Source organism: Pseudorasbora parva, chromosome 16 (assembly GCF_024679245.1).
Source record: "Pseudorasbora parva isolate DD20220531a chromosome 16, ASM2467924v1, whole genome shotgun sequence".
Lineage (NCBI taxonomy): Eukaryota > Metazoa > Chordata > Actinopteri > Cypriniformes > Gobionidae > Pseudorasbora > Pseudorasbora parva.
In genome coordinates, this window is record NC_090187.1 from 9,857,580 (window position 1) to 9,881,502 (window position 23,923).

Genomic DNA, 23,923 nt, shown 5'->3' on the forward strand with positions numbered 1-23,923 from the left:
GAAATTTAGTTAGGACTAGGAAGAGGAGAATGCTTGGGATCAGTCACATTTACAGCAATTTTAATCACTGGTGGTCACCAGGTCACTGACACTGTATCAGTTCCTAGAAAGCGTTTCCGATGATGGCTGCCCTGACATTATTGGTGCGCTGCAGAACTGACCCTAGCTTTTAAAACTCTGATCACAAATAAGAAGCACTATATTTAAAGATTCAGTCTCACAGGAAATGGATCGTATGCTCAGCTATCTCCACCTCTTTTTGGTAGTTGCTTCATGTCTCTGTTGTAACTTTGCCAGAAATTGGCAACTCTCATTGAAAATGAACAATTGAGAACCTGAAAATGAAAGTTACTACCAAATTAGGTCCTGGGAGTATGAATAACGGTTATGGCTGAGGGTTAAGATCCAAGTTAGATGAAGGAAAAGGAGACATGGGCAGTATTTATAAAATATGTTAAGGATCAAAGTTAAATCTTGGGGTTGGATTTAGGATTTAGGGTAGAGACTGTCTTAGATTAGTTTTAGGGTTTTAAGGATAAATTATAGTAAGAATGTAAATTCACTGGAATTTCCAGGTTTCTTGTACGTCTTTCCCAATATCCTCCCCAAACTCTCTCTCACTCTCCCTCACTCTCTCTCTCCCTGAGTTACAGGAGCAGTACAACAATTCAACTTCCTATACTACCTCCAACGAAGAATTTCTGACTGGAGCTAACTCTCCCTCTCTCCCTCTCTCTCTCTCTCCGCAATGTTTATATAGACCACAGAGCTCCTCTTTCAGGCTCAGTTGCCTTTCAGCTGCAGTTCACCAAACAAGCAGGAGTCCAGCCAACCGATTGCTCAGCAACTAACAAGAAGGATCAGCGAGAGACATTATACACAAACACAGAGTTTTGTACTTATTCTCACATGGCCAGCATTTCCATGTGGACATTCCTTCAGGCCACGTGTCTGGTGGCTTCATTGTCCCTGGCATTACCTGAGAATTATGAGGATGACATCGAGGTGGATTTTGGACCCAATTATTTTAACGAGATGGAAGGTGAGTAAATGACGGGGGGACTCTCCACAGAGGATCTCCACTGTGATTAGTACTATCAACTGTAAGTTAAGGAGACATTCAAGTGCTGACAGGATAGATCAACAGAATTAAAGAAGTTCCACTATCAAGAGTGTGTGGACATTAGAGTGTATGGCAAGAGAACAAATAACTGGGATCATGTGTTTAAACATTTGTAAATGCGGAAATATTTGTGGAAGTGTAACAGAATGCATGTGTGGTGTTATGACATCATATAATTAACAGTTTTGTTTGTGTACTATATGTCTCTGGCGACAGCAAACGATAGAGGGTTGTAGAAAGAGAGAGAAGGAGAAGCTTATAATTAGAAAAATAATCTGATTTATTAATCAGATTGATCAAAAAAAACAAACAAAAGATATGTTTGATAGTGTGATATATATATATATATATATATATATATATATATATATATATATATATATATATATTAGACAAACACACACACACACACATAATATATGCAAGTTAAATTTAGATCAAAAGAGCTGATCATTTTCTTAAGCTTGTGGATTCTATTGTGAATATTATAAAATAATGAATGTGTTAGTGCCTTCACAATCATTTTTAATTGAAGATTTTGGATTGCTGTTTGTTGGGCTCATCCTATTGTTGTAGATTCTTTGGTTGAATTTTAATTTATCATTTGTCTATATGGGTCAAAGCATTTGGTACTTTTGGCACTTTTTATTTTGAGTTTTCCAGAACCAAGCAGCTAATTCAACTATGACTGCCTTAGTTGTAATATTTTATTACTTAGAAAAAGTTGACATTCTAGGTTAGCTGGGACCATGTCACACTCTTTGCCGTTAACCCTTCAAACTCAACAAATGGTATCACCTTGAGTACATATAAAACCATGTAAGCACATTTTTTTCTGTGTTCCTCTCTTTCTCTTGATTTCTCTCTCAGGGGAGTCCCCAACACCTTCCCCTGAACCCTGCAAAAAAAGTCCAGCTTTCACTAAATGGGATAAACTCTTCACAATGCTGGAAAATTCCCAAATGAAAGAGAACATGCTCCTGCAGTATACAGATGATATCATGAAGGTTGAGCTGCAGAGTCTGAGAGGAGAGATGTTACAGTTTGTGGCCCAGTACGGCGGCTCTTGCGCATCTGCAGTTGAGAGCTCGGTTCGACGGGTTGGATCTCAAACAGAGACGCGATTGCAGAATGCGCTGGACCGCGTGCGAGAGGTCTCAGCTGATCAGTACACGCGGCATGATAAAGCCCTACAGCAGCTACTGGCAGCCAGTGCAAACCAGGCCGCACGGCTGGAGCGACTGGAGAACGGCTGCTTGAAATGGGGCGGGGGAGGTATGGCCTTCCAAGCTAAGAGTCTCCAGGCCCGACATCTCATGCAAGAAGTGACTGAGACAGAGAACGGCGGTAGGCTGGAAAAGACTCTAGAAACTATCTCCAGTGAGCTGCAAACCATCCGGGAACAGCTGACTCTTCACACCAGATCAACCTTTGTAAACATGCTTCCATCAGGTGAGACAATCTATGTTGTAACAAATAAAAGCAGTACAATTTGCCACTTTATAGAGAGGCAAATATAGCAAACAATGGGTAGGGGGGAGGCAAAATGAGATCAAGAAATGTCACACCTTTTATTTCAATCACAATTAATTAATTCTGATTGATTAATCTGAATATAGTGTTTACATGAACAATAAATAAAGTTATAGGGTTGATGTGTGTGGTTATATTAGACAAGCTCCTAATAATTAGGTGGGTTTTTTTTTTTTACATATGCACACTGCACAAATAACAGACCCTGCGACCCAATTCGCATACTATCCATACTAAATAGTATTCGAAAATAGAATTAGTATGTCCCAAATCATTGAATGTTGAAAAGATTATTCCAAAGATACCCGGATGGTTTACTATTTCCAGTCCGAATTCAAAGTGGATAGATGGGCACTCTAACGGCTGATATTGCCCACAAACCATTGCGAGTTGGACGAGGATTCGATTAGAATTACAAACGCGGATAAATTAAAAACTACAAACATTACGGATGTGCGAGTTCGACGGTTAAGTAGAGAAGTTTAGATAAACGGTTTGAGTGACCAACTATCAATATTTAACCTGAGAAATATATATTTATTCAGTGTTGTCCACATTATATTTCACCTGCAGCAGCATTGTGAACTTTTATAATGACACGTTTGGCCATTAAGTTATTAAAATGCATCATTATATATATTTCAACTGCAAACACATGACGAGAGTCTCTGCATTAAAGACACACAAATGGCAGATCAACGAGCGGCTACATTTCTCTCTGATACGGTAGGAGATAAAACTGAATGTGGAGGATTTGAACTGTGACGAATCTGACGATGATTGACAGGGTAGATAAACGGTGACGGGATGCACGTAACCAAGCAACAGAGTCCGTTAAAGATGGCGAAGTAGTATGCCCCGAAGCTTGCATACTTTTCTGCTACACACTCAAAAGTATATACCTTTTCTTCACAAAAAGAGTACATACTTTTAGGACGTAGTATAAGTAGGCAAATTGGGACGCAGCAAGAGTTTCCTGCTGTTTGTGCATACTATTATCCTACATTGCTTATTTTCTGTTTTAAAGAGAATACTTAATATTTATTTATTTTCGGGTCCTGATTAGGAGACAAAAAGCACATGAACCATAATCTGCTTATATTTATCAAATAGTAAAAACACCCGATCCCGAGCACAAAATAAAGTGTCTGTGGATGAGAGTATGAAGGGAGGACTGAAGGGGACATTGTTCTGCTCCACTTTACAGACAATGAGTAGTAGAATTTATGACATTTTATTTAACAACAACTGCAGCTCGTTCCACGTGTCATACATCATTATGTCATTTATAGGCCATGGCACATTCATCAAGTGTTTACACGTTCTCTCGATTGAATTAGAAAAGGAGTAAACCAACTTTCAAACCGATCTCAAACCGAAGGCTTTTCAATCTGATGGAGCCGTCAATCTGATTATTAATGGATTATTTGGTTGCATTTAAACGTAGCCAGTGTGTAAGGGAAGGGTAAACGCACATGCACCAATTCCAGCACCCTTTGCAAGTATGTTACTTTATGTTTAAACTCAATCTGGATAGGACTAAAACAGACCGCCAAGGTGACGATTCTGCTATGGTGCTGTACATTTTGAGCTGTAAATCTGTGATTTATGCAAACCACATGTTACAATCAAGCCACTAGCCAACTTAGCTGACTAACACAAAATATGTCAACTCATACGACCCCTGAGTAGACCACCATTACCCCAAGGTAGAAGGTTGATATCCCCCGAAATCTGATAAATATTTAAGCCCCTAAGACGTTCCCCAAGCTCCTAGTTGGGAAACAAGCTTTGTCTGCATAAAGCTTTCACCTTGTCAGTAGGCCGGATACAGTTTCTAGTCAACTTAAACTAAAAAAGATTTAATCTGTGAATGCCCATGCCTTCTGCATTAAATAGTTTTGTAGAGGTAGAGTAAATGGAAGACAGAGGGAGGTATAATTATTAACAGCTATGCAGGGCGACCACACCAAAGTGTCCAAGGGGGAAAACAAAACCAGATGAGACTGTTTAGAGAATGACTTAGCCTCCCTCCATCCTCCCAAAGCAGGAAACCCAAGACAAATGTAATGAAAATATCATAAGCTACGGTAGGAAAGCAGAGCTGTGGCCTGTCATAGCAAAGCAATCACCCATATCAGAGAGAATGTACAAATCCCATTAGTAAAGACGCTTCAATCACTTTTTCCAACTGTTTTACAAGCTTTCCACTGTAATTCAGTTTCTTCAAGTTGAAAATCCTGTTAATTGTTATGCCAGGTAATTGTGCACAAAACTGTCCACCCGTATAAAACATGCTCATGCAAGCTGAACTAACAAAACACAACAAAGATCCTAGTTCTTCCAGACCAATTCTCACATTCAGTAGTGAATAAATATTAATAGTGCGAGGAATAAGTCTTTTGATCTCTGTTCTGCTCTTTTGAAAGACTCAGCGGGAGCAAAAACCGAACAGGATCAACAATGACTACATTTTTACAATCATTACTCTGAAAACCCAAAACAATGAAAAGGATACACAGAAGATTACATCACAAAATACTGACCTTTTAATATAGAAAAGTTAAATACGTTGTGATAAACCCTCTTTACAATATTTTGACAGTGTGAAAGTTCCATAGAAAATGTAATAAGTCTTCTACAGTGTGATCATATGCGCCTAGTGATGGGTGGTGAAAGAACTATAGAATAATTATGTTCCTTCCAATGGGGGATAATCAAATTTTGTTAACACTAATCCTACTTCCTCTCCAGGCTGTGACACTGGGCTGCTCTTCCCCACACGTTCATCTATAGCTCATGTTGAAGTCACACCCAAAAGACCCTTCCAGACCAGTGCAGTCACCATTTGCCTGTGGGTGAAACCAACTCAGGTGCTCAACAAGACCGTCCTCTTCTCTTACAGCACCACTGGAAACGCCTACGAACTCCAGCTGGTGTTGAATAGACAGAGTGTCTTTTTTACAGTCAATGGCGAAGCCCATTTGGTGGAAGCTTCAGGAGCAGTACAAGAGGGTCAGTGGGGGCACATTTGTGCAGTCTGGAGCTCACAGCAGGGCTTGTCCTCGCTGTGGGTGAATGGTCAACAAGCAGCAAGCTCTCCTGGAGTGGCTGAGGGTCATGAGCTACGCAGCAAAGGAAGCATACTATTGGGGCAAGAGTATGGACGTCACTTCAGGCATCTTAGTAAACCAGACACATTTGATGCAGAGCTGGCCTTCACAGGGAAGATGACTGGAGTGAACATGTGGGACCATGTGTTGGATTCAAAGGAAATAACTCAGCAGGCACGGCTGGATGGCAGTGGTTGCGGTATCCGTGGTAATGTGGTGGCATGGGGCGTGTCTGACATTGATCCAAAAGGGGGTGTCAAGTTAATATACTAATTTTTCTACTGTCTTAACCACCTGAGCCCTGCATACCAATCAGCTGAGCTCCTACAAGCACATATTAAGAACCTGCTTCGCTACACCTGAACACAACATTCATTTTCCTTCTTTTCAGATGTGTGGAAAATGCTCCTTCATAGGAAAATTGTAGGGTGAACTGGCTGTAGTAGTCAAGCAAGTTAAAATAGGTAAACTGCTGCCATTGGAGGGACATTGTCACATATGATTATATATTTTTACAAAAATGTTCCGTTTTAAAATAATGTTTTCAATTAATACAAAGTGGAAGGAAAAAAAAATGTTATGTATCGCCAAACTATTTATCTTGATTGGTAATGTTTACATTCAGATTTTACTTAATTTTTAATCTATTTGTAATGTAATCCTTCAGTCCATTGTTATTTTTCCTTGTGCATTTTATAAACTAAAAGCTCTCTGTTACATATGGCTATTTCAAAATATTTTGTTATATGATTTCTGCTAATGAGTGACTTTTTTGTCTTCGGTTTGTCGTTCACAAGTTGGTTGCTATGTTTTGATGATGGAACTGTGGAAAATGTTTACAAATTGTGTCTTTATTTTTGTTTCCGCTGATGTGATTAAATGTATTATAATGTAAATTGTTTTGTGCTATGAGCCTAAGATGAATGTATAATGTACATAAATATTTTTTCTGAGGGTCAGGAGAAACAAACTATAATAAAAAAATGTAACTACCGTAAAAATGACAAAAAACATTGTCATCCAGGTTCAGTTGAATAAAGAGTGACCAAGAGGTGAATGAAAGCGCACTGGTTAATAGATTCTGATAGTGAAATTTGTCACTTGCTCTCTTTAACTTTTGCTATTAAAATAGATTAGCGTTTTGATAATGTTTTAAGTTAGCAAAGCTCAAAAATGCATTCATTAAAGGCATACTTGTTTATTGCTGCATCATCAAATAATTTCTATTGATTAGATCCCTTTACCATTCAACAGGCCAACAAAAATACAAAAGAGCTATTATATATATATATATATATATATATATATATATATATATATATATATATATATATATATATATATATATATATATATACACATACATACATAGGACACTTACCTAAACGATTATTATAAACACCATACTAATACTGTGTTTGACCCCCTTTAGCCTTCAGAACTGCCTTAATTCTACGTGGCATTGATTCAACAAGGTCGTGAAAGCATTCTTTAGAAATGTTGGCCCATATTGATAGGATAGCATCTTGCAGTTGATGGAGATACGTGGGATGCACATCCAGGGCATGAAGCTCCCGTTCCACCACATGCCAAAGATGCTCTATTGGGTTGAGATCTGGTGACTGTGGGGGTCATTTTAGTACAGTGAACTCATTGTCATGTTCAAGAAACCAATTTGAAATGATTTGAGCTTTGTGACATGGTGCATTATCCTGCTGGAAGTAGCCATCAGAGGATGGGTACATGGTGGTCATAAAGGGATGGACATGGTCAGAAACAATGCTCAGGTAGGCCGTGGCATTTAAACTAGGCCCAATTGGCACTAAGGGGCCTAAAGTGTGCCAAGAAAACATCCCCCACACCATTACACCACCACCACCAGCCTGCACAGTGGTAACAAGGCATGATGGATCCATGTTCTCATTCTGTTTACGCCAAATTCTGACTCTACCATCTGAATGTCTCAACAAAAATCGAGACTCATCCGACCAGGCAATATTTTTCCGGTCTTCAACTGTCCAATTTTGGTGACCTCGTGCAAATTGTAGCCTCTTTTTCCTATTTGTAGTGGAGATGAGTGGTACCCGGTGGGGTCTTCTGCTGTTGTAGCCCATCCGCCTCTGCTGTTGTGGCTACATAAATGCTTTGCTGCATACCTCGGTTGTAACGAGTGGTTATTTCAGTCAAAGTTGCTCTTCTATCAACTTGAATCAGTCGGCCCATTCTCCTCTGACCTCTAGCATCAACAAGGCATTTTCGCCCACAGGACTGCCGCATACTGGATGTTTTTCCCTTTTCACACCATTCTTTGTAAACCTTAGAAATGGTTGTGCATGAAAAACCCCAGTAACTGAGCAGATTGTGAAATACTCAGACCGGCCAGTCTGCCACCAACAACCATGCCATGCTCAAAATTGCTTAAATCACTTCTTTCTATCCCATTCTGACATTCAGTTTGGAGTTCAGGAGATTGTCTTGACCAGGACCACACCCCTAAATTCAATGAAGCAACTGCCATGCGATTGGTTGATTAAATCATTGATTAAATAATTGCATTAATGAGAAATTGAACAGGTGTTCCTAAGAATCATTTAGGTGAGTGTATATCCCTGAATGAGTGTGGTTTTATAGTGTATTTCATTCAACTACTCAGTTAATGTTAATAGTATTACTCATTTCAGGGGTTGCCAACATTTTAAATTTTAAGACAATTCTAGAAATCTATCTTCATATTTACAGGTAAATCTTCTTTTTTTTTTTTTGACCCCCCAACATCTTGTTTTGGTCTCCGTCAGGGTTATCAATCAAGCAGCAACCTTTCCCAGTTTCTCTTGAAGCCAATACAGAAGTGACTTAAACTGTAATTCATCGACTGGCCTCTAGAAACCGCCTCCAGAAGGTAGCAGAATCTCATTGAGCCCCATGTTAAAATTCACAACTTTACAGTAGTTTTCAGGTACAGAAATAAAGAAATTAAATCTACAATATATTCTTCATGGTAGAAATTAAATATACATTAATTCTTATTAAAGGTACAAAAGTTCTTTAGCCGAAAGTAGCAGTTCCCTTTGTTATTTGATTACCATTAAAGCAACACTCCAGTTTTTTTGAAAATTAGCTTATTTTTCAAGTCCCTTAGAGTTAAACAGTTGAGTTTTACAGTTTTTTAATCCATTCTGCGGATCTCTGTATCTGGTGGTAGCACTTTTAGCATAGCTTAGCATACATTATTAACTCAGATTAGACCAGTAACATTCTGTTTAAAAAATGACCAAAGACTTTCAATACTTTTTTCCCATTTAAAACTGTAGTTACATTGTGTACTAAGACCGACGGAAAATGAAAAGTTGTGATTTTTTAGGCCGATATGGCTAGGAACTATACTCTCATTCCTGAGTAATAATCATGGAACTTTGCTGCCATATCATGGGCGATGATATTGATAAATAAATGATAAATAATATTACGCAGCACCTGAAAGTAGTCCTCGGTAACTTCCAATGCGACCAGCACTAAGTTTGTGTAGTTGCAGATAATGCAGCCGGCAAATTAGCTATTGGATTTGCCTGTGCGATTAGCAATGGTTTTGTGTGTCGTAAAGGGCTGTGATAGTAAGTCGAAGGTGTATTCTACCATCATATTTCACAGAATACCAACAAAAAACAAGGAACGAAAGAATCAATAGTTGGCTGCTCTGAACATCAAAACACTGGTAAATTCAATCAAGAAATTGTGTGTTTGCTCCAAGCATTTTGGACCAGATGACTATTTGGAAAACATGAACAGTGTGACCCGTATCACAGTACGGCATCTAAAGGATATGGCCAGACCGGACGAAGTGTGTCATCCCCCCATGGCTGTAAGTATTACATTATTATTCTTTATTAGCTTGAATGACCAGATTGAAAAAGCACTGCTGTTGTCTTTAGCAAACCTTACCTGTGAAATGCAATCACTAAGTGTGGAGGTTTGCTCGGCTATTTGGTTTATACAGTATAATGTTAGTAGTTTTGTTATAGCATCACGTAGTGTAAGTTCCTGTGATGAACGTGGAAGTGCAGAGGATAGATCTAAACAGAACTTGGTTATTACAAGAACTAGCATATTCTCACTGGAGCGCCCTACGTCATACGCTGGAACTCCAGTCACAATCTTGTGAATGTGCATAAGACAACTAGTGGAAGAGATTACAGTTTGTAAAGTTTTAAATATGGATATTTTTCTTGCACAAACACATCGCCATATCAATTGTTTCAGAAGGCATTTATTAACATCCCAGAGCCGTGTGGAGCACTTTTATAATGGAAGGATGCACTTTTATGGACTTCAAAACAGAAACGGTTATTCATTGCCATTATAATGCTTGGAAGAGGCAGGACATTTTTTAATATAACTCTAATTGTATTCATCTGAAAGAAGAATGTCATATACACCAAGGAAGATTTAAGGGTAATTCAATCATGGGGGTCATTTTAAATGCTAGTAAAAGCTTTTTGCCTGCAAAATATTGTTGAAATTTTAGTAATGTGACCATACCTTAACACAGCATTTAAAACCAGTGAGTGTGCTGTATCAGTTTCAATATCTCTTGTGTGGTTTGCCTCACTTTTTATGTAAAAGACTTGCAGAATCTAATAGAAGCGACCTATTAGTTAATGTCAACAATAAAGAGCCCCTATTATGTATTTTTGAATATTGCATTTTATGTAGGGTATAACTTAGTTAAGTGAATGAAAACATCCTGTTTTAAATCTGAAAGTGCAGCATATATATAAAGTTGTTGTCTCTCAAAATGCCATTCTTACTACTTTGAGTAAAGATAAAGAATGGAATAAGATTTGTTTTGCAAACGTTAACTCTTTCCCCGCCGGTATTTAAAAAAAAGTTGCCAGCCACCGCCAGGTTTTTTGACCATTTTCACCAAAATTGAATAGCCCATAGAATAGCATGCAATATATCAAAAGGAAGAGCTGACCCCCTTCTTTAAAAATAAAAAATAAAAACACGATTTATTCTAGCTTCTTGCATTCTTTTTTATCAACACTTGAATATGGGTAAGTTTAATAAAAAAAGCAACATTTTGAACAAAAAGCTGAGAAAATCACGTTTTTGTGAAAGACTACATCCATATCAAGACCAGATTCAGAACGATTAACAAAAACAGATGGAGTGGATCGAGTCCATCAACACTCCTAATGCTTCACAGTCCTGTAGCTCGTCCTGGGTCCACATTTCATTCAATAACACCAGTTTTGATTTATATGGTGTATAATGTTGATGATCAAGTTATTTTTCATATGCATATGATTACTTGTTTTACTCCAACTTATTCGCGTGTGTTTTGATCAGGAGATACAGTACTCATTCAGAAGATGCGTAATAGCGCCCCCCTAGTGACTGAAAACACGGAAACCCAGAAAACTTTTTTGGCTTGAAAGCGTTTTCTCACAAATAAGGGAAAATTCCGTGTTTGGCAGGGGAAGAGTTAATGTTTACATCAACTGGGCTAATGTATAACACACACACCAAAAGTTTGTTTCCAAAACAAGCATTAATCTGTCTGACCAATCATATCAGAATTTGCTTGCGGAAAGAAGGGATTTAGAGAAACTGATTCATTCAAGCAGTACAATGGTGGAACTTGAATGGGTGGAGAAATAGTGTTATGGGTAGGTTTAGGGTGTGGTTAGGGGATGCAGTTCCACCCATCATGCCCACAGTAGGTCAAGAGAGTCGTTTGAGAATCATTGAAGATGTGAAATGTATATAATGAGAAAATGTTTTTTTGGCCTTTGTAAACCTTGATGCGTGTAAACCTGTTGTAGGAAACTTTAAAATAGCAAAATAGGGGCACTTTGAACAACATTCAAAACCCATTTTAAATTTCTTCATTGTAATAGCTTGCACAATTATGATGATAATGATGAGTCATGTACTGTACATTAGGTGATTTATGAGTGTTCAAGTAAACAGTTAATTGAAAGCATGACGAAACAGCATGGGTCACACTAAGTGTCCAGTATTTTACATTTATAACATAACCAAAGAGCTAAATGACACTGGTCATGGGTCAGTGTAAAAAGGAACAAATCATTGGCTTAGCAAAAACACTCAGACCTCAGACTGATTAGTGGATCCAGATGGTACAGGGAGAAAGCATTCTTGAAGGGATATTACTAATAATGAGCATTGCTAGAGGGAATTTGGGATCCATTCAAAACCTTTAATGTTTCAAAGATGCTCTTTTCCACCTCTGGCTTTCCTGCTCCTGTAGTGAGTGTACACACCAGGGGAGCTGTGTCTCTAACACACTCCAGACCACTACAAACACTCCGAATGTACCTCTGACGTGACTTTAACATGAGACCCCTGTGTTGAGCCAGTTACGTACTAAAGAAATACAAGAGCTCATTGTGAGACATCTAACCAGCTCATCAAAATGTTTTAAAGCAACTAAATGATAAAAAAAAAAGATGTTGAGGTTCTCTTTGTGAATGACGAGGATGGATAGGATCAGGAATGAGTACATTTGAGGGACGGCACATGTGAGATGTTTTGGCGACAAAGTTAGAGAGGCCAGGTTGAGATGGTTTGGACATGTTCAGAGGAGGAAGAGTGAATAAATCGGTAAAAGGATGCTGAGGTTAGAGCTGCCAGACAGGAGGTCAAGACGAAGACCAAAGAGGAGGTTAATGGATGTAGGGAAGGAGGACATGAAGGTAGTTGGTCTGAGAGAAGAGGATACAGAGGATAGAAATAGATGGAGGCAGATGATTCGCTGTGGCGACCCCTGAAGGGAACAGCTGAAAGAAGAAGAAGACTACTAATACATTGATATAATATACATATTATTGATATACTAGTAAATTTGTATACTTGCTATATAAAGTATACTTAAAAATACACTTGAACATTAATAAAGTATAACATGAACTTAAAATATACTTCTTTACGTAGTACACCAGTACTGACAGTACTGAGCCTTGATCAGTGTGGAAATTATAGTAGCCAACAAGTCAAGCTGGTCACAGTGTCTCTTACATTCAAAATGTTTGGCTGCATCCAAAATTGCTTACTTCCCTAATACAGTATATAGTAGGCGCAACACAGTATGTAAAAAAAGTAGTATATCCGGATTCAAAGTAATCATAAAAGAGTACCCAGATGACCTACTTCTTCTGGGAAGATTCTAAAGTCTGATATGATGGACACTTTACTTCCCCATGAGGTCACATGGTAAGGGCAACATAAAGAATATAATACGTCTAGATTTCATTCATACTACATGGATTCATACTTTTTAGTGGTCATAAAGTTATTACTTATTCAAAATAAGTACCTACTCAAGAGAATATACGATTTCAGATGCAGCCTTTGATTTCCATAGAGCCTGGCCTGAGCACTAAACAGAGCATTAAATTGTAATCTAATCTCTGTACCAATTAAGTAGTTGTTTCTATGAATCATTGCTTTACCCTTCCCTTTTGCACTGTTCAGTGTTTCGAACCCCTCAATGGTACCCCACAAAACCTAACCTGAACCCTATTACCTCACCCCACATCCCGCTTCATGGACCGTGAGGAGGTCACGTTATTAGTTCTCTGTGAACCCGAGGGAAGTAGGACCAGGGTGGTGTTAATGAGAGAAGGGGAAAGGAGACTGATTAGGAGACAGACCCCAATGGGAGGCTTGAGGAAGGACGGGCTGAGCTATTAAGTTCTAATAATGCTGTTAGCTGGGCCTCTGTAGTTGCTCTGCTATAATGCATGGCACATGCAAAAACCACACATCTTAATATGCTTATACTGGAAATGAAGACCCATAGCTGACTATTACTGTAAGTTAAACCAAGTATCACAATGAGTCATGTAAAATTATGGCAAAGAAATGAAGGCTACTAATTCCTCAATAGTTGAAGATCCTGGTGCTGTCCTTATGTCCTGTGCTGTCATGTAGCATTAAAAGAAAGGGTGAGTTGGTTAAGTGTTCTGTTTTCTATCTGTAGTGCAGGTTGGATTCAGCCCAGAGGGTCTGCTAAATCATGTATCTGCTTTCTCTTCCCACTCAGCCCTCTAGAGTGCTGCAATGGCACAAGATAATCATTTGAGGCCTGAGAGTATACAAGATGCATGGGTCATATGGAAAACCTAAGCATATCAATGCAAGCTGCCTCACTGCAGTGGTCAGCCAATTGTTGACTGTACCTCAGGCTTAAAACTTGGGCAACTGTAGAGTAGAAGTTGTCATGACATTTTCACAATTGAGAGTTATGTAACCAGTTCTTGGACAGACACGGTGATCAAGCAGCAAGCCCAGTTTCAAGACAATACACTTCATTTAGATCTCAAACCCCCATCCACAGATGAATAATACAAATTAAAGCCCAAGAGGGTCCTCCTTCAGCTGAGGCAATGTTTTTTTGTGTTGGCAAGTACAATGTAGAAAGTAGAATGAGGAACCTCTTTGTAAACCAATGTGTCATGTATGGATGGATATCAGGTCGCTAACGACCCGAGGTGTGTAAGAATATGTGTAATTTTTTTTCTGCACAACAATTGAATATTTAATTATGGTTATGGAAAAAGTGCAATTCACTTTTATTCGACAGGTGGCTATGTCTGATACACAATGAGGAAGTGATATTTCACTCATACTTACTGTAGGCAGAAAACAAAAGAATAGGACGTATCATCAGCAAAACTTGAAAGTGATTTACTGCAGCGCAAGTACTGAAAGCAATCAAACAATAGTGTAACTGTCACTTGATGGTGGATCTGGTGAAGATGTCAGCGATCAAAATATTGATTTTGAAGATGTTGAAAGTTATAATTTTGAGAATATGTTTGAGATGGAGAATGTGAGCCAGATGCTGAATGGTCTAGGAAATGAGCACTGAAGACGACAGTGATGATGGTATAAATATCTGCTCAAAATGAACTCTTCCAAGCTCCAAAAGGTAACAAAATACACCATTTATTTTATTGTTCTGTAATTGTTACTCTAATTACAGGAGCGTTTTATATTATCGTGACAGGTAGAGATCCATCCGCGTTATCTATAGATCCGGGTCGTTAAAGACCCAAATATGTAAGAAGGAGTAGCGAAGCAGTCATGCATTTAAGGGTTAAACTAAAAATAAGAAATATACTTTCAGTCTACATTTTATGTACTTCCCAGAAATATACTTTATGTACTTTACACTTTATGTACAATTGCATAAGTATACGTGACACAAAGTTTAAGTAACCTATATTTGGCCTATACTTTCTTGTACTATTCAATTCTTTGATCAAGATATACTTAAAAGTATAATTACCTTTTCTAAGCATACTTGGCTTACAGTTGTGTTTACTCTTTTGATTGAGAAACTTATTAATTACTGTTTTCCACAAACTGTCTTAACAACTTATTTCATTGTTTAAAAATATTGATTTATAAAGAAAAACAGTGAATTGAAACAGTACATTGTTTAAAAATATTGATTTATAAAAACAGTGAATTGAAACAGTACACTTACAAGTATACTTTTAGTTAATTGATATTAGTATATTTACTACATAAAGTATATTTAAAATATACTTGAAGTTTACTTAAGTATACTTGAGAAAATTACCTTGATGTATACTTATTTTTTGTAATGGACACCAACAAAACTGTGGCTCGTTTAAAAGGCATTTACAATACTGTTGTCCTTTGGCTGACCCAAATTATATGACAATGAGTTGAGGTCAATGTCAATTTGACCACACTATTCCCTAATAAAGCCATGTTTGTTCTTTGCCTCTAATGGCCGTGGCCAAAGATCTCCCAGACTGACCCTTCCTTAATGACAAATAGACCCACACCAATCAGATCTCTATCTTTGATGGGCAACAATTTGTATGAGTGGAGTGTTTAAACAGCTGAGATGAGAGTGTATTTTGGCACAAACTCCGGGTCAAATCTACCATCCACTCCGGACCAACGCTTAAAAAAAAATGTAATCTTTGATTCATAAAGCATTGAATAACATGCATTTCAATTTATTTAGAAGAGCAATGAATGTAATAAAGTTTGCTTCATTGTGGGTGTCTCAAATGACCCATTTAAATGTGTGGTTTTGAGACCAGAAACCAGAACCACAAACTGTGGGCCAGAAAGACCACATGTCATCTACACTACACTGATGCTGTGGGTGGCACATTAGTGCTGTGGAAACTAAACAGTCATTGGTCTTTGTGTGTGTGTGTGTGTGTGTGTGTGTGTGTGTGTGTGTGTGTGTGTGTGTGTGTGTGTGTGTGTGTGTGTGTGTGTGTGTGTGTGTGTGTGTGTGTGTGTGTGTGTGTGTGTGTGTGTGTGTGTGTGTGTGTGTGTGTGTATTATTTTAAAAGGCACAAAGGGCCTGCTTCGCTAATTACCACAAAGGCAGTGTGGTGCAGGGCCTGGAAAGCACTGAATCATGGGGAATATGATGGTTTTATACCTTCCATGACTCACCATTGTTTTCTGTTGCGTAATTGAACACAGCACACGGTGACGGTGACTTTGCCAAGTAGGACATGTTCCTGGATCAACAACTGTTGTTGGTTCTGGAACAGTATTCTTGTCAAACAAACACAGCCATAACTCTACCAAGTAATTACCAGCCTTAAGGCAGTTGCACACCGGATGAGAAGCGCAGCGCCACACTGAGTCTAGGACAACTCGCAAGTATTGCATACTCTACACTCACATTCTATTGTCAATTTGTGGTCAACAATATTTTAATATTTAAGGACATTATGAAATCAAGATAATGTCTGTACTGTAAGTTATGTTATGACTGTACACTGTACAATTATATATGATCGTTGCTATCCTCAGCCACTCAACATTTTACCCCAGGACATATGTTAACTGAATTAATTGAGAATGTCACCTGAAGATCAGATAACATCAGCAACCTTCCTCCATGCTGATTTCCGTATTTTGCCGTTAAATATTCTGGAATATATTTATATTTATTCCTACTTCATTGACGTTTTAGTCATCCTTTTTATTATTGTTACGCTTCTCCACGCTATTGAAGTAAGTGATTTGTGATCTGGTACCTCCAGTAGGTGGCAGCAAACGACAGTTATGTAATTATGACAGGCAAATGCATATACTTCCGCACTCAAGTTTGTGTTTGGGGGACAAAAAAAAGTGCAAAAACACAGTTTGCTGAGTTTGCTGGCACAACACAGCAAAATTAAATATTAGATAGGGCTATATGTTTATTAGGCCTATACAATTTCCCTATACATGTTTAGTTTATTCAAGATGTGAAACTATGAATGTAAAACTAAATGTATCTTCCACCACAGGGTGAAATCCGTATGTACATTTATGACGATTTGGGACAACCATAATGTGATTTAATAGAAAGCTATGTTAGTGGCACGGCAAGATTTTTTTTACAACATCCTGAGTCCTTGCTGGGAGCCACGGACAGGTGCTGACTGGCGCCGATTGTGTGTGTTTTAAAAATTAGAAGATGTGCCGTGGCGCCGGTTCGTGACCCCCTTTAGGATTGGACCGGTTTTGAACAGTTCTGAAATATGTTAGTGTGGCCAAATTCTATTTAAGCATTTCACTTCGTCTTAGCTCCAGGTTAACCCACAATTGGTTTAGAGAGGTATTAGCAAAACACAGCTGCTTTTTACACAACAATTGCTTATCATGCATGGTTGTACAGCCTGGTTCGTTGGTCAAATGGGTTGGTTTGCTTTCTCGTTACAAGTAAATTGCTTATTTTCATGCGATCATTTATTTCGGACCGATTTCTTTGGTGTGGAATCAAGTGTGTTTGCTTTGTTTATATATGCCTAAACTAAACAAACTAAGTGAAAAAATGGCACCAGAAAATGTGCCATTACATACTAACAAAAACTCCTAAATTGCCAGGTGTGAAAACGTCCTAACATGCCGTATCTGGTTAGGACACAGCATGACAGTTACATTCCTGTGTACTCTGCACTGAAATCTTTTAAGAATGTTGTTCCAGGATGTTGATCCAGTATCATGTGGCTCTTGGTGAAATCACCCTGACCCAGAGCATAAAACCATCCATGATAAACACAAACGTAAAACAGGTGAGTATTTTTGTGCAGCCTTTGCTGTGTCAGTAACCTTCCGTGAACCCTACGACCCACAGGACCCCGTGTTAGACCCCTACCTGTCAGCACGCTGCAGGTGATGGCCTCAGTGTGTTGGGCCAGGAGTTCAGCTTTAGCAATGGCAGCCAGTGACAAGTAGCTGGACATGTTTCTGCTCAGCTCTTGGTTCCCTTGCTGCAAGAACCGCACCGCCACAGGGACCGCTAACACCATCACTGGAGGCCTGTTGTAATTCTGGGAGGAAAAAACTCAAATTTAGGCCATCTGAGGTCACAGATTAACTCGGGTTTACTGGTTATGACCGATACAACCTCTTTTAAAGAGCGTTCCACACCACACTAGATCAGACAATTAAGACTTTTAATAGATTCAGAAAATTATCACATAAGGGTTAGCTGGCTGCTTAGTTAATTTAATGAAAATAATAAGATATACTATATAAGGCATGAAAGGCAGCAGTAAACATTTCAAAAAATAAATCTGAAGCCATCCACAGAAAGTAGGCTTTGTTAAATGTTCTGCTGCCCCCTAGAGATGAAAAGAGTGAGTTCACAAAAAGATGTGAACATGTCAGGTTGAAACAGATAAATCATCAGATGGATAACTGTTTCATCAATTAAATGGAAAGTTATATTATTATGAGTCAATAGTTTGAATGCCATAATCAGTGAACTCGTAAAAAAATGCAAATAGACACTTCTGGAGTAAATTAAGAGATTCTTTTCATTACTGTAAAAAAGATGGCCATTCATCTTTTTGCCTGAAGGAAAAGGGTCCTTGAATATCTGAAATAAAACTTTAAAAAGGCATGACGTAGGGCAAATAACTTCCAAAAAGCCCAAGCTAATTATAAAACACCCACTTGAATATGTGACTGCTTCTCAGATCAAAGAGCCCTTCCACAAATAGTTCTGAAGAACTCAAGCATAAGACCGTTCAAGCTGCAGTTCTCTAATGAATACTGATCTCCACCACTACCCAGAATGCACCACTCTTGCTCAGCCTCTCTCTTAAGCCCTGCTATAAGATTCATATGCAGCTCATTATGTAAGTGAATATGAGTGTGTTTGTGTGCATGTGAGAGAGAGAGAGAGAGAGAGAGAGAGAGAGAGAGAGAGAGAGAGAGAGAGAGAGAGAGAGAGAGAGAGAGAGAGAGAGAGAGAGAGAGAGAGAGAGAGAGAGAGAGAGAAAAGATGTGGGAAATCCACTGGAAGGAGAGTGAAGCAAATATTGAGAAGCACCTAATTAATTAGCAAGCTAATTGCTGTTGTCAGGCGTGTCAGTTCCATTTTGAGCCATGGCACATGACTCCCTGAAAATGTTATTATAACTGACAAAGCTGGTTTAAATATGGACCCTTTTCACATTTCCAGGGATCTCAGAAGCAGAAGTTGTCATAGTTGGGTAAAATTCTATAGTGGTGGATGAGTTTTCATTTGCTCCAATAGCAAAAAAATAATAAAAATACTGCATTTCCACAACTTTCCAAAAACTAATTGAATTAGAAACACTCTGGTGACACTAGTTCTTGATTTTAAATCAATACCAAGGTAATATAAGACAAAGTATTGTGCATAAAGATAGTTAATATGTCTATTTGGTGTTTTTAATAAGCTGTAAAATAAACGATGTGCAAATTCATTAATCGACAAAATTGCTATTTCTCTTTATTTTCCTCTCTATTCTCGCTATTAATCAGTATTTCTCTTTAAAACTGCAGTGTAGCAAAGACAGTCTAAAAAACGCAACAACAACAAAAACATTAGCCTGACAAGCCAGACCCACATCAAGATGTTTGGTCTGGAAACCCATAGACAGGGCTCAATCCGAGGGGCGGGATAAACGGTTGTCTTTCAAACTCCCTCTGCACACGATAGGATAGCGCTACAACCAACCAGAGCATCGAAGGTGAAACAGAGCTCGCTCATAGATTAAACATTCGCCGTATCCGGTCGGCAAAACTCAGAACACATCTTCCCTTTTTAAGAATGACTTCAGTGCCGTTCTTTGTTCTTTTCTCAGAGAAAAGCTTAACTCCAAGTCTTCCAGAGTCACGGTCAAAGCTGATTCGAAAGACCGCCGTTCGCCAGTTTCTGTGTTTACTAGAAGCACACAAACACAACTCGGCCGTCGTCATTATGGCCCCGCCCACCGACTCTATACACGATGTGATTGGCCCGGCAAGAGTTAGGGGAATACAGCTCAGAAGGGTATTGAGAGTTGCTAGACGACACTTGCGGGCAGATTAAATTTGCTGCCGCTAGGGTGCGTCTAGATTTCTAAGCTACAAAAACATAACTGCTGCATAACGTAGCATAAGCATTTTAAACTGCAAGAGGCGCTACAATTTCTTAATAAGTTGAATACGGACGAATGTCCGCCGGGAGCAAGATATTTTACTTTACGTGTTAAATATGGATATTTTCAAAAACCCATCGACTCACTTCAGAAGGAAGTTTTTAACACCCCGGAGCCATATGGATTACTTTTATAATGGATGAATGCACGTTTTTTTGGCCTTTAAAATTTGGACTGCCATTCACTGCCATTATAATGCTTGGAAGAGCCAGGACATTTTTAATATAACATTTTAATAATAACAATAAGCCGATTGTATTCGTCTGAAAGAAGAATGTTTTATACACCTAGAATGACTTCCATTTTTTGGGTGAACTGTCAATTTAATAATTGTGGAAATAAGTGATCACAGTCGGTGAAAAGGTTCCATTATGAATAAAACTACGGTTAACCTCACCAAGGAGAAAAAAATAGGAATCTGAGCTGTAAATGACATGGGTCAGATTACATAATATCAAACAAAGCAGAAAATCTGCAAGCAATTTAATTTTAAGCAAATGAATAATTTGCTCATACTGCATTACATTTAGTTGGGAAAGTCTGAAGTGAGATGGAACACCACTTAAATAGAGATGTGCCTGAGGACGAATTCTGAATTCAGAAAGGCACAGAAAATGAATAATGCATTCTACAGAAAGGGTTACGCTTAGTGCAGTAGTAGTAGTAGTTAGCGGTAGTGACATTACAGTACATCAGATTTCACTTATCACGTGAAGATATTAAGAAAAGATGACTGACATTGGGATGGCAGAGGATTTGGTGTGCAACAGATCATGAGCATCATTGACAAATATCTTATCTTGTAAAATGTGTGGTTGATACCGCTGCTCTCTATACACAGAGCATGCATGAATGCAAATGCAAATGCTTTTTTCTGTAACACTTTAGATTAGGGCCCAATTCTCACGATTAACTAGTTGTTTTTTAGCATACATATAACTAGGATGTTGTTGGCTGTTCATTTTATTACTACTTATAAAGCACATATTAATGCCTTATTCTGCATGACCACACATCCCTTAATCATACCCTATACCTAAATTGACTTTACTATTAACTATTAATAAGCAGTAATTAGGAGTTTATTTAGGCAAAGTCATAGATAATAGTTAGTAATAGTAATATCTTAAGTGCGACTGCGATTTCAAAACTCTGCATATTGATACTGGCTCCCTGATGCCTACACATTATATAATATAAATTGCAAAATCATTTTTTCCCCCCCTCCAATACTTTTCCTTCACCTCCATTTTTTCTTACCATTGCAGCCTTCAAAAAAACTATCAGACGAAGGAATCTCAGGAGACTGGATGTGAGTAAAGGATTCGGACGTGTCTTGTTGCCTACTTACCTCCGTTTGCTGCCTGTGGAGGCAGCATTTTTCAGCTTTCGGACTTAGCCATACTAGCATCCAGGTAGAGATACACACTTGATAAATATTCACTTTTAAGCAAATAAAATGTGCCAGTGAGTAAAATGTTCTACATTACAAGATAATGGCCTGTTTAGTAAAGTAAAGGTGTGTAAAACAACTGCAAATTAACCTCCCTATCAAGAATTTGTAAGCAAATGCAATGACATCATACATTTTTATGTTTGAGCTAGTGTTCCCATTAAATTTTGGAAATGTTCTCTGAACGTTTAGTACATTCTGATGTTTTAAAGGTGCCCTAGAATGAAAAATTAAATTAACCTTGCCATGGTGAAATAATAAGAGTTCAGTACATGGACATCACATACTGTGAGTCTCAAACACCATTGCCTCCTATTTCTTATGTAAATCTCGTGAATCCAAAACTCCACGGAAAAAAAAAGTGCTTCTCAACATAAACCCAACCGTGACGCAAGCGTTGGGGATCATTTATATACACGCCCCCAACATTTGCATCTGTCCAAACATGTGCAGTGTCAGGCGGAAATGGAGCGAATCATCAAAACAAGCTGCTCGCATGGACACACATCGTGTTTCAGGCTGTTCAGGAGACTTGTCTACCCTTCCCACAGATAAAAAAGAGAGCTTGCGTGCATATGGTTGCCAGATTGGACATGGTTAGGTAAACGCCGGAGAGGTGTTTGGGGGATTTGGGGGATTTAATCACTGAAATCTGGCAACCGCACGAACGTGAGCTCTTTCTCGCGTGCAGATGATCTGAAAACACCAAATAAACAAGTAAGCTGCATTTTATCAATCTCCATTTGAGATGTTTTGCTTAGTTTCATTTAGTCGGTCTGTGTTCTGTCAGGACGGTCACGACTCACGAGCCGCTTCACTGAACTGCTGTGAGCTGCTGAAATAAGCCAATCAGAGCAGAGCTCGACATTAATATTCATGACCCTTCTAAATAAGGCAAAAACAGAGCATTACATCCTAGGGACAATTTATAGGGTTGTAAATGGACCTGTAAAACTGTATCTGGACAATGTTTGCCCTTAAATAAGCCACATACCCTCTATGTAAATATCAGAGAACAATTTAACATATTGTTTAAAATCATTCTAGGGCACCTTTAAATGTTTTTTTTCTTGGCCAAGCAAACGGTAGGGAACATTCTATTCTATAATTTAGCAAACATTTTGAGAATGTTACTTTTGAATGTTCTCTGAATATTCTGAAACAAGTAGTAACATTTAAAAATCTTAGATGAACATGCAACTAAAGCTTTCCAGAAAAAGATGGTCCATGAATGATATATAGAAATGTTTTTGTGCTAATGTTTTCAGAACATTATTAAGGACTAGATATCTTCGAACATTATATGAATATTACTGGAAGTATGTTCGTTCATAACCAGAATGTTTCCCAGAATTTTAGCCAAAGACACGAGAATGTTCCCTGTTAGCTAGGTACTTGAACCTTGAACTCACAGGCCTTTAGACTTTTACTGAGAGGAATCTGCTGTTAAGTTTATAACTGCACCCACCTGCAAGATGCAGCTGGTGATGTCGGAGGCGATCTTGGCATGAGGTGTGTCTTCATCTTTGCCCTGCGGCTGGAGGTTATGTTCAAGACAAGACTCCCATAAGGACACGAGAGCTGCTCCATGCCTCTCAATCGAGCCTGTCTCCCTGATCGCTGTAGTGATGCGTGTGATGCAGATCTCCACCACCGCCTGGTCATTGTCATTGGTCAGGTAGTCCTGCAGCAAATCACATAACTGAATGAAAAAGTGTGCATTTAAGGCTCTGTTAAATCCACATTTAACAGTCAAGATTCACATTTACATTTAATCATTTAGCAGACGCTTTTATCCAAAGCGACTTACAAAAAGGGGAGAGCACTAGAAGCAAAGAAACATGCAAGGGCAACAACCTGAAAGTGCTGTAAGAAGTCTCAGTTAATCGAGCACAGTACTTTTTTTTTCTTTTCTTTTTTTCTTCCCCTTGATTTCACTTTTTTAAACTTTAGTTAGTGTGTAATGTTGCTGTTTGAGCATAAAGAATATTAGTAAATTTACGATGCTCAAAGTTCAAATCAAAGGGATATATTTTCTTTTAAAGAAATTGCTTTTTAAAAGACTACAACAAACGGCTGAACTACACAAGCTTCCTCCCGGGTTAGTGACATCAATAACCCTGAAATTTACATAAACCCTGCCCCCGAGAACACACAATAAAGGGGGAGAGATTATCATGACAGAATATGCTAATTAGTGACTTGAAGATAGTTAACTCCACATCAG

General features: G+C 38.4%; 2 protein-coding genes across 5 annotated transcripts in view; one reads left to right on the forward strand and one right to left on the reverse strand.

Moving 5' to 3' along the window:
* veph1 (ventricular zone expressed PH domain-containing 1) overlaps nt 1-23,923 on the reverse strand; it is a 153,254-nt gene that overhangs the window by 99,246 nt on the left and 30,085 nt on the right. For all 4 annotated transcript variants that reach the window (XR_010898443.1, XM_067419542.1, XM_067419544.1 and 1 more), the window contains 2 exons: nt 23,165-23,380; nt 17,945-18,119 (listed from right to left, as the gene is read on the reverse strand). Coding sequence is in view for 3 of the 4 variants with exons in the window: in XM_067419542.1 (XP_067275643.1) it covers nt 17,945-18,119; nt 23,165-23,380 (391 nt within the window). In the remaining variant the exon portion in view is untranslated. The remainder of the gene's footprint in view (nt 1-17,944; nt 18,120-23,164; nt 23,381-23,923) is intronic.
* ptx3a (pentraxin 3, long a) lies at nt 805-7,018 on the forward strand. The gene is made up of 3 exons (XM_067419393.1): nt 805-1,042; nt 1,994-2,575; nt 5,411-7,018. Exons 1-3 carry the CDS (start codon nt 910-912, stop codon nt 6,040-6,042), a joined length of 1,347 nt encoding a protein of 448 aa, XP_067275494.1. The 5' UTR covers nt 805-909; the 3' UTR covers nt 6,043-7,018.

What these genes read in the sequence shown, in the direction of transcription:
- ptx3a (XM_067419393.1), top strand. Translation starts at nt 910, where the DNA reads ATGGCCAGCATTTCCATGTGGACATTCCTTCAGGCCACGTGTCTGGTG. An exon ending in TTATTTTAACGAGATGGAAG is followed by an intron (nt 1,043 to 1,993) that starts GTGAGTAAATGA and finishes TTTCTCTCTCAG; the next exon opens with GGGAGTCCCCAACACCTTCC. An exon ending in TGTAAACATGCTTCCATCAG is followed by an intron (nt 2,576 to 5,410) that starts GTGAGACAATCT and finishes CTTCCTCTCCAG; the next exon opens with GCTGTGACACTGGGCTGCTC.